This window comes from Larimichthys crocea, chromosome X, assembly GCF_000972845.2.
Source record: "Larimichthys crocea isolate SSNF chromosome X, L_crocea_2.0, whole genome shotgun sequence".
NCBI classification, from domain to species: Eukaryota; Metazoa; Chordata; class Actinopteri; family Sciaenidae; genus Larimichthys; species Larimichthys crocea.
In genome coordinates, this window is record NC_040020.1 from 109,991 (window position 1) to 127,988 (window position 17,998).

Below are 17,998 nucleotides of genomic sequence, written 5' to 3' on the forward strand. Positions count from 1 at the left end.
TCATCCAACGGATTTTTGTTGCCATATTTATCTAATGACCCGCCCCCCACTTTTTTTTTTACAAGATTTTTTGGCCGTGTCTATCATGACTTTTTTGGTTACAGATTTTTTTTTTTGTGCCATACTAGTACTTTCCTTTGTTTATGACTTTTTTAACTATTTTTTTGCCTCGAGTATAAACTATGACTTTTTTTCTGATTTTGCCTATGATTAATGCTTTTTTAACTTTTTTGCCATACTAGACGATGGACTTTATACTGATTTTTTTTTGCCAACTATACTTATACTTTTTACTATTTGCATATATACTATATACTTTTTTTACGTTTTTTTTGCCATACTATACTATACTTTTTTTTTTTTACTGATTTCTTGGCCATACTATATATGACTTTTTTACTGATTTTTTTTTGCCAATACTATACGATGATTTTTTTTTTTTAATTATTAAGCTGTTTAAATTTTTTTTGCCATAATTAACTGAGTGCTTTTTACAGATTTTGGCTACTATACAGACTTTTTGGCCATACTATACTATGACTTTTTTACTGATTTTTTGTTCACGAACTATACGTTTATTGCCATATATACTATTTTTTTTTTACTTTTTTTGGCAGACCTAATACTATGACTTTTTTTAACTGATGTTCTTGCTGGCTATAATATATTTTTTTACGTAATTTTTTTGCCATACTATATACTAGGACTTGTTTATTTTACAGATTTCCTTGCCGCATACTATACTTTACTGTTTTTTTGCCAGCGGTTGGACTTTTTTTTTTTACTAGATGTTTTTTTCTATTTTTGACCTCCAATTACTATGAACTTTTTTTTTTTACTGATTTTTTTTTGTCCATACTATACTATGCACTTTTTTTTTTACTGTTTTTTGTGCCATACTATACTATGACTTTTTTTTTTTCTTTTTGCCATCTTAAGTACTTTTTTTCGTTTTTTGCCATACTATACTATGACTATGTTTTTACATATTTTTTTGCCATACTATGACGTTTTTTGATTTTTTTTGCCAGACTAATACTATGACTTTTTTAATACAGATTACTTTTTTTGCCATGCTATACATTATGGACTTTTTTTTACGTGTTTTTTTTTTTGCCCATACTAATGACTGTTATTCAAACTTGTTTTTGTTCTTTGACTTTTTGTACTATTTTGATTTTTTTTGCCCGTGCTATACTATGACTTTTTTTTTTAATTACTGTTTTTTGCCATACTATACATGCTCTTTTTTCGATTTTTTTGCCATAACTATATTATTTCTTTCATGATAGTAACTTGTTTTTAACATGTTTTTTTGGCCATAACTATAACTATGACTTTTTTTTTTTTACTATTTTTTTTGCATACTATACTATGACTTTTTTTTTACTATTTTTTTGCATACTATAACTATGACTTTTTTTAAAATGTTATTTTTTTGGCCATAATATAACTTTTTAGCATACGATTTATGACTTTGTTTTTACGAATTTTTTTTTTTGCCATGCTATACTATGACGTTTTTTTATCTGTTTGTTTTTGCCATACTATACTATGCCTTTTTTTCGATTTTTTGTGCGCATACTAGACTAGTGTTTCTTTCTCTGACTTTTTTTACGTTTTTTTTTTGTTGCCATACAGTACTATACTACTGAGACTTTTTTTATTACATACTTACGATTTTTGCTACATATTTGCTATATACTATGACTTTTTTTTAACTGATTTTTTTGCCAGTACTAGAATCTAGGACTAGACTTTTTTAAGATTTGCACTAGATTTTTTTTTCTGATTTCCATACTAATACTATGACTTTTTATATTTGTCATACTATACTGACTGTTTAACTTTTTTTTGCCATAAACTATACTATGAACTTTTTTTATTTACTGTAGTTTTTGCCATAGCTATACTATACTTTTTTTTTACAGATTTTGTTGCCATATAATGATTGTCTTGCATCGATAATGACTTTTTTTCTGTTTTGCCATACTAATACTATGACTTTTTTTTTTAGTATTTTTTGCGGCATATCTATGCTATTTTTTAGCGGAATGTTTTTGCATACTGACTGGACTTTTGTTAGTTTTTTTGACCATGTATACGATGACTTTTTTTAGTTTTTACTGTTTTTTTGCCATACTATACTATGATTTTTTTGCGATTATTTTGGCCATACTATGACTTTTGTTTTTTCTTGGCCATACTATGCTTACTATTTTTTTGAGCCTCTATTCTTTTTTTCTGACTATTTTGTTACTTCAGCTTAACATTTGCATACTATACTGATACCTTTTTAAGTTTTGCTGTATCGGACTTTTTTTTTACTGATGTTTGTGCTATAGGCTTTTTACGATTTTTGATGACTATCAACTTTTAGATTTTTGCACTTATATGACTTTTTTACTGAAATTATAGTTTTGCCAATGATTATACTATGACTTGGTGATTTTATACTGATTTTTTTTAGGCCATGGACTATAACTAGTGACTTTTTATACAAAAAGCGATTTTTTTTAGCCAACTATAGATGATTTTTTTACTTTTTTTGTGGGCAATATAAACGTAAGAGCTGTTTATGCCATAGACAATATGGAAGACTTACTATTCGTCATCGTAGAGCGTATACTTACTATTTGCCATCTAGTACTATGTTTGTTTAATTGATCATATGAGTATTGTTTTTGTTACTGTTTTGGCCATTTTTATCTATGACTTACCAGATTTTTTGCACAGTGCATAGTGTTATTCACGGCACATGTAGTTTTGTATTACGTTGAATAGTATTTTGCCGACTATACTATACTTGTACTTTACCCGATATTTATCTTGACATACTATAAGATTGCATTTTTTGGTGAAAACATAAAGGAGTTGGTCTCTTGCCTCCAACGCTACATGCTTTTGGCGATTTGGCCAACTATCGGCTGCTATTGCCACTCGAGCTTTTTTCTTTTTGCCAAACTAGGCTTTTACTGATGTTCCATAGTATGCTTTTTTAGCCTACATTACAGACTTTGTTTAGATCATTCTGCTTTTTCGTGTTGACTGATGTTCGCCATCTACTTGCTTTTCTTTGCATCTTAGGACTTTTTAGTTTAGCCATATGACTGCTTCAGAGTCATACTAGGACTGATTTTTGCCATCTATCGAGTTTAAAACGATTTTGCAACTAATTGACTTTTTTACTGATGTGTGAGTATATAGCAGCTTTTTTTAGTCGATCTGCTTTACCGTTAGGCGTGTGTTGGATCCGGTTTCGCATCCCGCCGACTTTACAGGACGCTGGAACGACGGTATGAGCCACCCTCGGATGCGACGAGTTAGAGGGGGGAGGCGTACCTTCTGATGTTTGCTCGACGACATACCTCGTTTTCTAACTCGTTTTGCATGAGGTCAGGCAGGGGTAATTCCTCGCGGTAAAACTCCTCTCCTAGGAAAGCAGCAGCCCTCGGTCCAGCGTCGGCTCCTCCGTTCCACGCACTTTTTTGGGGAAGTCACTGAACACTTGCTGTCCCCTGGTCACACGTAGGACGTGTTACGGTAAAGGAGCGTCTCAAAAGCACACGTGTAACGTCTGCGGAGCTCCACCCACCTCTCTACACTCTCGTTACGATTGGCTGCGTGGCCGACGAGGTCGGGCGTGCTCCCAATGATGGCGGACGAGGTGCTCTTGTTGGAGGCTGTGGGCCGTTCCTGAACGAGTCTTCACGCCTCCCTATGGAGGGAACTCGCCCAGCGGGAGGTCGGGAAGGAGAGCACGAGCGCTGTCAGGGCCTGGACCTCGGCCGGAGGACGTCGATCTGGAAAGGACGAGGATAAAGGATCAAACACAACTGAAACAGGAAGCTGGACGTCGGAGATACGAGCGTCTTCCTGTCGTCACTTGCCCAGCGCTTCTCAGCTGTTTCCGGCGTTCGGCCTGTTTGACGTTCGGCCTCTCGAACCATTGTTGTGAGCCGTCCTGAAAAAAAGTTTAATGTTTTTACGTTTGTGAACCAAGCATGATAACCAACACAACGACAGACGACAGACAGACAGACAGCAACAGCAGAGAAGTCTCCCATCACCAGAAGGAGAACGTAGAGGAACGACAGCCGGACAGATTTTACCTCCTGGTGTCACCTGAACTTTATCAGATACACACTGACCTGTATCAGGGTGAACAGGTGTCTCTGTCAATTCGTACGTCTGTTCTCACACTAGTAACTTTGGGCTCCGGGTCCGGTAGAAGTACTTAACGCTTTACGGCACTAATCACACAGCAGCAACTATTGCACTGATTCGGGTGAAACTTGATCAAAGATTTTATGGAAGGAAATGTTTTCTGGTTTTCCCTCTGATGTCCTCCGGCTGCTCCCCTCAACCTCTGTGATTTACAGCATTTATGATGGACATGAAGTACATACTGCTGACAGCTGTAGCTGGCTGTTTAGATCATGTCCAGAGGTGGTTTTTGGACCACAGGGAAGAAGAAGAGAAGGAAGGAGGTGTACAGGTGAATGCTGACGGGGAAGCGGAGCTGGTGTTGTGGCCAGAACAGGAGCTGCAAGGGGAAATGTAACCCGGCTCAGCAGCCTCAATGGCAGAGAGAAGAGAGGAAGAGACGTTCCAGTGTTCAGTAAATAATGGGAAGGCACAGAAACTAGTGGGGAAACATTTTCTTACGGTTTCCTGAGGACAGTGAAAGGGGGAGCAGAGTCGGTGGCGTCCAGAACAGGAGCTGGGTCGGGAGTGACTTTATAAAAGACTTTCTAGACTTGCTGTCACGTCTCGCTCGACGTTTCTGTATCGAGCATCTTTGATGTATTCTGTCCCGTGTTCTTCTGGGCCGTTGCCCTCACGAGGAAGCAGGAAAAAGGAAACAGGACACAGGAAGTAGAGGGGGAGACGGACACACGAGAGGAAGCTGCCGACCTGGACAGACTGGCGCGTTGACGCCTCCAGCTCCTGGCCAGCTGACTCTGACTTTAGACAACCTCTCACACGCCTCATCCCTTTCAACAGCAGCTCCTTACACCACACACACACACCACACCACACGACACACACACGAGACAACACACACGAGAACAAACACGAAAAAAAACAACCCAAAACAAATGAACACATGGCACAGATTGAAGGAATAAAAAGATTAAATTTAATGAAATAAAATGACGTCAGTGATTGATCGTAACAAACACACACAGTCCGGACTACACCACACACTCACATTGACCTTAAATTCAGAAGCCGCGTGTGTGTGGTGTGTGGTGGTGTGTTGTGTGTGTGTATTGGGTGTGTGTTACCCTCGGGCCCTTGCGAGCTCCTCCTGCAGTCTCTCGTATCCCTTTCTCTCGACCTCCAGCATGACGGGCTGCGGCAGCCCGACAGGACTGCGTCGCTCAGGGCCGCTGCACTCCCGCGCCGTCCTCCTCCGGACGGAAGTTTGCCACGGCCGACGCCGCCTCCTGCCCGGCACGTGTTGTAACCATGGGAACACAGAGTATGGAGGGATCACAGTCGTTGTTTTTTTTTTGTTGCCGCGGTCGGCGCGGCTCGGTTTACCTTCCATTGTGGCTGTGCCGCGGCGTGGAGTCCCACCGGCTGCGTGGGGAGCTGGTCGCTCGCGCGAGGTGTGGAGGCCGGGCGGAGGCGCTCCGAGGATTGGGTGCGGTACAGAGAGGGTTGGGGCGGGTGTGTGGGCGGGTCGGGCGGGCGCTGTCTCGGCTTTGATTCCTGGGCGGATGAAAGAAATGCTCGATCAGTGAACGGCCGGTGACCGGACGGAGACGGTCTCGTGGTGACGAGGACAAGCTCCGCCCTACTGAATGGTCAGTTTGTGGTGCGAGCCAGTTTCCACTCAATGAAGCCCTCCAGATTCTCAGCATTTTGGTCTGACCGCTGCTGCAGCCATAGCAGCTGCCTCGCAACATCAGTACAACTCTGCTACAAAGGGTTTGGCTCATAAAACAAACATGATTGCACTGCGTGTTCAAAGAGATTTTCGCGTCCAGCTAAATGTTTTCAAGCGTGTCGATGGTTGAAGAGTTCTTTCATGTTAATACATGTGTTCGTTCAGACGTGACGCAGACGTGAAGAGGACGCGCTCGTCCTGACACATCAAAGACGTTAAGGCAGACCGGGGTTGTGGAGAATTTGCTGAAGTCCAAAGGTCATGGGCAGGAGTTCAGAAAGTGTTTCAGGCGCCTCTGATGATCTTATGCTGTATTATTTATTGATTAGCTTGGGGCCAAGGAGAATTAAGAGACACTTCTCAAAGTTCATCAGAATGCCTGAGTCCGGTCTCACATTACTGGCCCACTCATCCTGGTGGAATGACTTTTAAAACCCCAAGATAACACCACAAATACTACACGCCCAGAATGGAGTCACAGAGAATGTCTTTACCATGGAGGGGTTATGTGTCAGCATGTTCTAGTATCTAGGAGACCAGAGTCTGTTTAACCAGAATTGGACCAGTCACAACAAGCTATCTATTGATGCTATGAAGCAGCAACAGGTCTCTTGTGACCCTGGACCCACAGTGTTGAGATAGACTGGCAACCTACGTGTCCCAACCAAAGAGCAAAACAACTAATACTGCTGAGGACCCCTAAGGGCCGCACAAGGGACCCAAGGCCCACACGGACCTCAAGTCGCCACCGGACCTCGGCACACCGGCCTAACCACACGGACGTACTAGGAGCGAAACACGTTGATCAGGTCGATTGTTGTGACCTGGTTTGTGACGCTGATTGCTTGAAGTCAAGTCTGAATCTTTAAACGTCTACCGTTAAGTTCTGACACCGTCTGCAGCATGACGTGTCCCAACACTTTGAAGATGTGTGTGTGTGTGTTGTGTGTGTGGTGTGTGTGTGGTGTGTGGTGGACCATAGTGGCGGTGGTGACTTCAGAGGCGGTCAGGATCAGGAATACGGAGGCTCGCGTCGGTGAAAAACGCAGGTGGCGATGATCATCAACAGACGACAGGTGAAGACATGTCCTCAACCTGAGAGACAGAGATGGATGGAGATCATTTAATGAGCGCTGAAGAATAAAAGTGTGAAGTCCAGTAAAGACTGACGTTCACGTGGGGCGTCGCTCCAGCGAAGAAACCAGCTGGTCAACGATGACAGTCATCAGGTGTGTGTTGTCCCCTGAAGGGTAAGCCTGATGAGCGTGGAGGAGTGACGGGTTAAAGTCCGCCATCAGACGGAGGAAGTTTAAGTTTTCTGGGTCAAAGTCAAACAGGAAGTCGACGTCCGCGTCAGCGGACCGTCATACAAAGCACGGCGTCCTATTTCGGTCCCTCCGTAATCGCCAGCGTTGGCGAAATAACCTGCACGACTTTGTCACCTTCCTTTAGTTTCAGCCTGCTCGGCAGGTGTGTTTTCAACGGCACACGGTCCCCACTGCTCATCCGTGTGTGTGTGTGTTTTATAGTGTGTGTTACAGTGGGTGGGTCAACACTGAGCATATACAAAAGCTGGAACTCAGCGGCTGAAGAAAACTGAAGACGTCATGCGAACAATAACGGCGAGTCATGAAGAAGTGACGTCACGGGTTCAAGTCAAAGCCCCGCCCCTTCTGGACACACCTGTCAACTCTGCGTGGAACAGCACCACGACACACACACACACACACACACAAACACACTCTCGAGGGTGCAGGTGGAAACGTCAAACGGTCTTCCTGCCCGCGTCGCGATGGAGACCGTCTAGAGAAGAGCACCCGCAGTAACCCCGACCCGGAGGCGATGCATGGTACGGATCCGGTTTACTCCCGGCAGCGCCATTTGTGAGTTAGTATGATGACTCGGCCCGTTTGTTTCAACACGACGCCGGCCGGCGAGGGACGAGCGCTGTTTTGAACAGTTGTTGATGTTGTTTTACCACCTGCCATCAATCACGGGAGGACAGTACCTCCTCTTCCCTCCCCCACCGGACACAAATGCAGATTAAAACGTCGTCGTGTCATTATGTTTTTGTGGCGTAAACCGGGTCGACTCTAGATTTAGAGTTAGACTGGTTCATGAAGGTAAACAAAGGAGAAAACACACGGTAGATGATACAAGTTAGTCTAAGTGAATCCACTGGACGTCTTGTTCACGGACATTTCACGGCTGTCTGTGGAGGTTATGACCGAGTGGTCCTGATTGGCGGCTCGGAGCGGAGAAAGAGCTCTCGCTGTTGAGCAAGACACCTCGCTTAGAAGAGCCCTGCTAGGAAAGAGCTCCTCGCGTTGAGAGAGCCCTCGGCAGAGCTCCTGCGCCAGAAGTCCTGCCAGAAGAGCCCTGAATGAGCTCCGTAGTATCTCTCAGCTCCCTTGTTGCTGCATGTGGGGCTGCGAGTGGTGTCGCGCACATATTTTGACAACAATCCCCGACATCCCTACTTGGTCACATGAACGACGTCCCGACTCCGGCATCGCTCTCCAAAACACAGGATGAAAGATTTAACGGACACGTTAAGGACCGAACTTTGCTCCAGAGCTTCGACTTCGACCTCCTGAGCAAGAAAATCGCCTCAAACTGTGAAATCAAGCGGATTGCAGTTCCTCTAACGTCCACGTGAGGCTGCTCCAGAGGTGAGTCAGTCCTCCATAAGTTCCCCATGTCCAAAGGTCCAACTTCACGCAGAAATAAACATTTTTACAGCCTGTAACAAAAACAGTTTTGGGTCTTCGCAAGCTTAACTTTCACGACGCTGTTTGAAGTTAAACAATAACCCTCTAGGTCGCGGACACGAATGCAGATAAAGGTTTGCATTCTGTCACGCTGGTTTCGATGTCGCGCTCATAGCAGAGACAGTTGAGAAGACTGAAACGAACGAGTCATAAACGCTAACGTCGAAGACAGGTGCAGATCAGGTGAAAACCAACTATGAACTCATGATCAGCAACCTTCTGCTGACGGAAATAAACTTTACGGTGTGCTTCATGGGTCACACTCAGGAGATACTGAGTTTCATTGCAGATCCATCAGCTGAAATCCCAAAGTTACACCTCCGTAACGTTGTTTTTGGTCACAACGCCTAAACATCAAAAAATAACTAAGATTAAAATATTGACTCACTAAAATGAAGTGTATATTCAGGAAAGTGTATTTAAGCATCATAAGATGCTATTTTATTGCTGTTAGATGGCGTGAGACTCAATAAAAGCTCAGGCTATTAGTTAATCATATGATTATTTCCTCTTGTCGGATCCAATTAAGTTGGTTGATTAGATGTAGCCCGAGAGGCAGCAGGTTACAATTTTTTGCCATACTATACTATGACTTTTTTTCTGATTTTTTTGCCATACTATACTATGACTTTTCTACAGATTTATTTTGCCATACTATACTATACTATGACTTTTTTTTACTGTTTTTTTTGCCATACTAACTTACTGATTTTTTTGCCATGCTATGACTTTTGTTTTTCTTGCCATACTATACTATGACTTTTTTTTACTGATTTTTTGCCATACTATACTATGACTTTTTTGCTGATTTTTTGCCATACTATACTATGCCTTTTTTTAACTATTTTTTTGCCATACTATACTATGACTTTTTTTAGTTTTTTTGCCATACTATACTATGACTTTTTTTTACTGATTTTTTTTCCCATGCTATACTATGACTTTTTTTTACTATTTTTTGCCATAGTATACTATGACTTTTTTTTACTGTTTTTTTGCCATACTATACTATGACTTTTTTAAACTGATTTTTTTGCCATACTATATTATGACTTTTTTTTAGCCATACTATATGCTATGACTTTTTTTTTTTACAGATTTTTTGCCGTGCTATACTGTGACTTTTTTTTTTACTGATTTTTTTTGCCATACTATACTATGACTTTTTTTAACCGGTTTTATTTGCGTGTGTGTGTGGACTCACTTTGGTCCTCCGCACTCCACCGCCGACGCTTTGACCACGGGCAGCGGCTGGAAACCGACCGGCTCCACGCTGAGCGTGTTCTGCTCCACCGCCTCCAGGATGGCCGAGCCGAGCTGAGAGAGAGGGCGAAGAAGGACGTCACGCTCGTCTCATGTTACGCTCGAACGACACGCTAACACCTCGTTGTTGTGTGCGTACCTCGCTCTTGCTGAAGGTCAGGCAGGGGTAGATGTCCTCGCGGTAAACTCTCTCCAGGAAGCAGCAGCCTCGGTCCAGCGTCGGCTCCTCCTTCCACGCCTTGAAGTCACTGAACAGCTGACTGTCCACCTGCGTCACACGTAAGGACGTGTTACGGTAAAGCAGCGTCTCAAAACACACGTGTAACGTCTGCGGGCTCCACCCACCTCTCTACACTCTCGTACGATTGGCTGCGTGGCCGACGGGTCGGGCTGCGTCCCCATGATGGCGGACGAGGTGCTCTTGTTGCGGCTGTGGCCCTTCCTGAACGGAGTCTTCACGCCTCCCGTGGAGGGAAGCTCGCCCAGCGGGGAGGTCGGGGAGGAGAGCACGAGCGTCTTCAGGGCCTGGACCTCGGCCTGGAGGACGTCGATCTGAAGAGGACGAGGAGGAAAGATCAAACACACGGAAACAGGAAGCTGACGTCGGAGATAACGAGCGTTTCCTGTCTCACCTTGCCCAGCGCTTCCTTCAGCTGTTTCTCGGCGTTCGCCTGTTTGACGTTCGCCTCTCGAACCATTTTGTGAGCCTCCTGAAAAAAAAGTTTAATGTTTTTACGTGTTCGTGAAGCAGCATCGATAACACACACAGACAGACAGACAGACAGACAGACAGAGTCCCATCACCAGGAGGAGGAACGTGAAGAGGAACGACAGCCGGACAGATTTACCTCCTGTTGACCCACACTGACCTGTGATCAGGTGAACGGTGTCTCTGTCATTCGTACGTCTGTTCTCACACTATGTAACTTTGGGCTCCGGGTCGGGAGAAGTACGTAACGCTTTACGGCACTAAGTCACACAGCAGCAACTATTTCACTGATTCTGGTGAAACTGGATCATATTTTATGGAGGAAATGTTTTCTGGTTTTCCCTCTGATGTCCTCCGGCTGCTCCGCCTCAACTCTCTGTGATTTACAGAGTTTATGATGGACAGTGAAGTAAACTGCTGACAGCTGTAGCTGCTGTTAGCTCATGTCAGAGGTGTTTTGGACCACAGGGAAGAAGAAGAAGAAGAAGAGGAGGTTTACAGGTGAATGCTGACGGGGGAGCGGAGCTGGTGTTGTGCCAGAACAGGAGCTGGCAAGTGGGAAATGTAACCGGGCTCAGCAGCCTCAATGGCAGAGGAGAAGAGAGTGAAGAGGACGTTCCAGTGTTCAGTAAATAATGGGAAGCCAGAAACTAAGTGGGGAAACATTTGTCTTACGTTTCCTGATGGACAGTGAAGGGGGAGCAGAGTCGGTGTCGTGCCAGAACAGGAGCTGGGTCGGGGAGTGACTTTTATAAAAGACTTTCTAAGACTTGCTATCACGTCTCTGTCTCACGTTTCTGTATCGAGCATCTTTGATTTATTCTGTCCGGTTTCTGTCTGGCCGTTGCCTCACGAGGAAGCAGGAAAAAGGAAACAGGACACAGGAAAGTAGAGGAGGAGACGGACACACGGAGAGGAAGCGGACCGACCTGGAACAGACTGGCGGTGAGCTCCTCCAGCTCCTGGCCGAGCTGATCTCTGACTTTAGACAACCTCTCACACTCCTCATCCTTCAACAGCAGCTCCTTACACACACACACACACACACACACACACACGAGAACACCACAACAGAAAAAAAAAAACAACCAAACAAATGAACACATGAACAGATGAAGGAAATAAAAAATTAAATTTAAATGAAATAAAATGACGTCAGTGATGATCGTAACAAACACACACAGTCCGACTACACACACACACACTCACATTCACCTTTAAATTCAGAAGCCGTGTGTGTGTGTGTGTGTGTGTGTGTGTGTGTGTGTGTGTGTGTGTGTGTGTGTTACCCTCTGGGCCTTGGCGAGCTCCTCCTTCAGTCTCTCGTATCCTTTCTCTCGGACCTCCATCACTGACGGGCTGCGCAGCCTCGACAGGCTGTCGCTCAGGGCGCTGCACTCCTCGCCGTCCTCTCCGGACAGGAAGTTGCCATCGGCCGACTCCGCCTCCTGGCCCGGCACGCTGTGTAACCATGGTAACAACAGAGTTAGGGATCACAGTCGTTTTTTTTTTGTTGCCGCGGCGGCTCGGTTTACCTTCCATTGTGGCTGTGCCGCGGCGTGGAGTACACCGGCTGCGTGGGGAGCTGGTCGGCTCGCAGCGAGGTGTGGAGGCCGGGCGGAGGCGCTCCGAGGGAGTGGGTGCGGTACAGAGAGGTGGGCGGGGTGCTGTGGCGGGTCGGCGGGCGCTGCTCGGCTTGATTCTGCGGGGATGACAGAAATGCTCGTCAGTGACGTCGGTGACCGGACGGAGACGGGTCTCGTGTGATGAGGACGAAGCTCCGCCTACCTGAAGGTCAGGTGTGGTGGGCGAGGCCAGGTTCACCTCATGGAAGCCCTCCAGAGTCTCAGCATTGGTCTGACCGCTGCTGCAGGCCATAGCAGCTGCTCTCAGACATCATACACTCTGCACACACACACACGTTTGTATTAAAGGGTTGTCATAGAAACAAACATGATTGCACTGCGTGTTCAAAGCAGATTTTGCCGTCAGCTAAATGTTTCAGCGTGTCGATGGTTGAAGATTCTTTCATGTGAATACATGCTGTTACGTTCAGACGTGACGCAGACTGAAGAGGACGCCTCGTCCTGACACACAAAGACGGTTAAGCAGACCGGGTGTTGTGGAGAAGTTGCTGAAGTCAAAGGTCAATGGTCAGGAGTTCAGAAAGTGTTCAGCAGCCTCTGATGTCTTATGCTGTATTATTTATTGATGCTTGGCCAAGGAGAATTAGAGACACTCTCAAAGTTCATCAGAAGTGCCTGAGTCGGTCTCACATTCTGCCCAACTCATCCTGGTGGATCGACTTTAAACCCCAAGATAACACCACAAATACTACACGCCCAGAATTAGCCAAAGAGAATGTCTTTACCCATGGAGGTGTTATTGTCAGCATATTCTAGTCTGGAGACACAGATGTCTGTTTACGCAGATTGGACCATCAACAACAAGCTATCTATTATGACTATGAAGGCAGCAACAGGTCTCTGTGACCCTGGACACCACAGTGTTGAGACAGACTGGCACCTACTGTTCCCAACCAAAGCCAAACAACTAATACTGCTGAGGACCTCAAGGCCCACACGGGACCTCAAGGCCCACACGGGACCTCAAGGCCCACACGGGAACTCGTGTGACCTCAGGAGAGACGAACATGTTGATCAGAGTCGATGTGTTGACCTGTTTGTGACGCTGATCTGAAGTCAGTCTGAATCATTTAACGTCTACGTAAGTCTGACACCGTCTGCAGCAGACGTGTCAACACTTTAAGAGTGTGTGTGTGTGGTTGTGTGTGTGTGTGGTACCATAGTGCGGTGGTGACTTCAGAGGCGGTCAGGATGGACGGAGGCTCGCAGTCGGTGAAAAACCAGGTGAGCGATGAGTCAGCAAACAGACGACAGGTGAAGACCGTCCTCAACCTGAGAGACAGAGATGATGGAGATCATTTATGAGCGCTGAGAAATAAAGAAGTTTGAAGTCAGTAAGACGTGACGTTCTCGTGGCGCTCGCTCCACGAAGAAACCAGCTGGTCAACAATGACATCATCAGGTGTGTTCTGTCCCTGAAGGTACCTGATGAGCGTGGAGGAGTGACGGGGTTAAAGTCCTCCATCAGACAGAGGAAGTTTAAGTTTCTGGGTCAAAGTCAGAAACAGGAAGTCGACGTCCGACGTCAGCGTGACCGTCAAACAAAAGCACGGCGTCTATTTCGGTCCCTCCGTAATCGCCGCGTTGGCGAAATAACCTGCACGACTTTGTTCACCTTCCTTTAGTTTCAGCTGCCTCGGCAGGTGTGTTTCAACGGCACACCGGTCCCACCTGCTCATCCGTGTGTGTGTGTGTGTTATAGTGTGTGTTACAGTGGGTGTGTCACACACTGAGCATATATACAAAAGCTGAACTCAGCGGCTTGAAGACAAACTGAAGACGTCAGGACAAATAAAGGCGAGTCATGAAAAGTGACGTCATGGGTCAAAGTCAAAGCCCCGCCCCCTTCTGGACACACCTGTCAACTCTGCGTGGACACAGACACACACACACACACACACACACTCTCAGGTGTCAGGTGAAACTCAAAACGGTCTCCTGCCCGTCTCGATGGAGACCGGTCCTAGAGAGAGCCCGCAGTAACCCGACACGCTGAGGCGATGCTGGGTACGGATCCGGTTACTCCGGCAGCGCCAGTGAAGGCTCGGCCCGTTTGTTTACAACACGACGCCGGCCGGCGAGGAGACGAGCAGCTGTTTGAACAGTTTGATGGTTTTTAACCACCTGCATCTCTCTCTCTCTTCCCTCCCCCACCGGACACAAATCAGATTAAACTTCGTCGTGTCATTATTTTTTGCTGCGTAAACTGCAAGATTTAGATTTAGATTTAGAAGCTGGTTCATGAAGTAAACAAAGTGAGAACACACACAGGTAGATGATCAGAGTTTAGTCTGTGAATCCACCTGGACAGTCTCAGCTTCACGGACATTTCAGGCTGTCTGTGGAGGTTCGACCGAGTGTCTGATTGGCAGCCGGAGCGTGAGGAAAGAGCTCCTCGCTGTAAGGAAAGAGCTCCTCGCTGTTGAGGAAAGAGCTCCTCGCTGCGAGGAAAGAGCTCCTTGCTGCTGAGGAAAGAGCTCCTCGCTGCTGAGGAAAGAGCTCCTCGCTGCCAGGAAAGAGCTCCTCGCTGTTGAGGAAAGAGCTCCTCGCTGCTAGGAAAGAGTTCCTCGCTGCCAGGAAAGAGCTCCTCGCTGCCGAGCGTATCTGCTCCGCCTTCTGCCTAGTTTGTCAATATGCATGTTGGGCTGCGAGTGTGTCGCGCACATATTTGCATCAATCGCACATCCCTACTGGTCACATGACAGACGTCCCGACTCCGGCATCGCTCTCAAAACTACAGGAAGAAAAGATTTAACGGACACATTAAAGGACGAACTTTCAGTCCAGAGCTTCGACTTCGACCTCCTGAGCAAGAAAATCGCCTCAAACTGTGAAATCAACTGCAGTTCCTCTAACGTCCACGTGAGGCTGGCTCCAGAAGTGAGTCAGTCTCCATAAGTCCCCATGTTTCACAGCAGAAATAAACATGTTTACAGCCTGGTACAAAAAACAGTTTTGGTCTCTGCAGCTAACTTTCACGACGACTGTTTGAAGTTAAAAATAACCTCTCAGGTCGCGGACACGGAATTCAGAATAAGTTTTGCATTTCCTGTCACGCTTGGTTTTGATGTCGGCACTATGAGCAGAGACAGTGAGAGGAGCTGAAACGAACGAGTCATAAACGCTACAGTCGAAGACAGGTGCAGATCAGGTGAACACCAAATGAACTCATGACTCAGCAACCTTCTTCTAAGAATAAACTTTAACGTGTGTCTTCATGGTCACACTCAGAGATACTGATTTTCATTGCAGATCCATCAGCTGAAATCCAAAGTTACACCTCCGTAACGTTTGTTTTTGTCCGACCAACAGCCTAAACATCAAATATTAACTAAGATTTAAAATATTACTCACTAAAACATGAAGTTATATTCAGGAAAGTGTATTTAAAGCATCATAAGATGCTATTTTATATGCTGTTATATGGTCTGACTCAAATAAAAAGCTCAGCTATTATTTAATCATATTGATTATTTCCTCTGTCGATCCATTAATTGGTTGATTAAATGTCGCCCGAGAGCAGCAGGTCAAACTAAAATATTCAAATAATTCAAAAGAAAACAGAAAATCTGGAACAAGGAAACATTCAGACATGAAAATAATCTAAATAATTAATTATTATTCGACTAATACGATTGAAGTGAGTGAGTGAGTGAGTGAGTGAGTGAGTGAGTGAGAGAGTGTGTGTGAGAGAGTGAGTGAGTGAGAGAGTGAGAGAGAGTGAGAGTGAGTGAGAGAGTGAGTGTGAGAGTGAGTGTGAGAGAGTGAGAGTGAGTGAGAGTGAGTGAGAGTGAGTGAGAGTGAGAGAGTGAGTGAGAATGTGAGTGAGAGAGAGAGTGAGTGAGTGAGAGAGAGTGAGAGTGAGTGAGAGAGTGAGTGTGAGAGAGTGAGAGTGAGAGAGAGAGTGAGTGAGAGAGTGAGAGAGAGTGAGTGAGAATGTGAGTGAGAGAGTGAGTGAGAATGTGAGTGAGAGAGTGAGTGAGTGAGTGAGAGAGAGAGAGAGAGAGAGAGAGAGAGAGAGAGAGTGAGTGAGAGAGAGTGAGAGAGAGAGAGAGAGAGAGAGAGAGAGAGTGTGAGTGAGTGAGTGTGAGAGAGTGAGTGAGAGAGAGAGAGTGTGAGAGAGTGAGAGAGAGAGTGTTTGTGTGTGTTCATTCATAGCTCATTACCTGCTCACGTGTCCTCACATGACTCAAATGTTTCACCTGGTTCAGGGTGACAGCTTTAGCCTTTAGCCAGCGGCTAGTGCTAACATGCTAACATCTACTTAACATAGGTGGTTAGCGCGAAGCTAACAGGCTAAGCTAACAGCTAAGCTAACAGGCTAAGCTAACAGCTAAGCTAACAGGCTAATCTAACAGCTAAGCTAACAGGCTAAGCTAACAGGCTAAGCTAACGGCTAAGCTAACAGCTAAGCTAACAGCTAAGCTAACAGCTAAGCTAACAGGCTGTTATGTGACACTCAGGCTGGATCAAAGATTCATGGACGCGTCTCTAACCCGGGTTAGTCAGCTCGGGTTACGGTGCTATAAACCCGAGCTAACGTTAGCTTTAAGCGTTCAATGTTAGCGGGACAAACGAAGCGGATAAGACCCGAAAACGACGCGTCTGAACGGGGATAACCGACCCTCCGTTATCCGCCCGCTGGATGGAGGATTACCGGAGGAGCCCTGCTTCCATTGTCGGCCACCGCACGCAGCCGAGCCGGCGGTTGGCCGAATAAAAGGCGAATAAAACGATAAAAAATGATGTGTGGCTGAATTTAAGTTAAATAACAACAGGCGTGTTCAAACACAGACGGTCGGAGTGTGGTCGCTCGGTTACGAGCTGGAAAAAAAGGCGGAGGAATGAGTGCGACAGACGGGGTTCGGCGTCCGATAATGGGCGCACGGACGTTGATGCTGCCATCGGCGGCTTTAACTAAAAAACAAAAACAAATAACACGTTAGACTCACCGGACCTCCGAGTGGACCGGAGCCGAGCCTGTCGGTGTTTCCTGCCGGTGACAAACAAACAAACGGAGGCTCACCGACACACCGGAGCGGCTGTTGACGCAGAACCGGAGCAGGTTACTCCAACGACCGACGGGGCGGTGCGTTCAGGGACAGCTCGGAAACTAGCAGACACAGTCGTCCCATTCTATTTGAACTTGCAGCCTCAGCAGAAATAACAGGGAGTAATCGGATACTTTACTGAAGTAAAAGTACTCCGTGTATTTAAAATATTACTCCCTAAAAACATGTAATCAAAGCATCAAAAGATGCTATTTTATATGATAGATGATAGATGATGAGTTTTATTGTTGTAGTTTGTTGTGGTGGAGTCACCTATTGTTTATCATAATAATAATTATTAATAATTGGTTGTTTTGTTTGTAAAAAAAATGCAGAAAATTCAAATAATTCAAAAGAAAACAGAACATCTAAAAATGTTTTAAATGTTGTTACTACTAAAGATGATTTGTAAAGTCACATAAATCTCCCTTCAGTACAAATACTCTTAAATCTGTACTCAGATGAGTAAAAGTACTTAGTTACACTTCACAGAGCAAAGAAATGTATTATTATAAAAGGGCATTATGTTGTTATAAAGAATCCAAATGAAAATACACAATAATAATTATAATTATTACATAATAAAATAAAAAGTCTGACCTTTAACATTAAAAATACAGTATTATATTATAATAAGTGTGATGATTGAATGAATGAAC

General features: G+C 45.2%; 1 protein-coding gene across 5 annotated transcripts in view; it reads right to left on the reverse strand.

Moving 5' to 3' along the window:
- The window catches only part of rab3ip (RAB3A interacting protein (rabin3)), a 19,838-nt gene extending 2,425 nt beyond the window's left edge, over nt 1-17,413 (reverse strand). For 2 of the 5 annotated variants that reach the window (XM_019263544.2, XM_019263547.2), the window contains exons 1-10: nt 17,241-17,413; nt 13,447-13,560; nt 12,431-12,547; nt 12,178-12,344; nt 11,932-12,103; nt 11,572-11,667; nt 10,566-10,643; nt 10,279-10,485; nt 10,073-10,201; nt 9,875-9,987 (exon numbers count right to left, since the gene is read on the reverse strand). In XM_019263544.2, coding sequence (XP_019119089.1) covers nt 9,875-9,987; nt 10,073-10,201; nt 10,279-10,485; nt 10,566-10,643; nt 11,572-11,667; nt 11,932-12,103; nt 12,178-12,344; nt 12,431-12,520 — 1,052 coding nt within the window. In that variant the 5' untranslated portion in view covers nt 12,521-12,547; nt 13,447-13,560; nt 17,241-17,413. Of the gene's footprint in view, nt 1-9,874; nt 9,988-10,072; nt 10,202-10,278; nt 10,486-10,565; nt 10,644-11,571; nt 11,668-11,931; nt 12,104-12,177; nt 12,345-12,430; nt 12,548-13,446; nt 13,561-16,454; nt 16,607-17,240 lie in introns of those variants that run through there. The other 3 variants (XM_027283571.1, XM_019263548.2, XM_019263546.2) reach the window with 3 other exon arrangements.
- Nucleotides 17,414-17,998: the final 585 nt, after the last annotated feature.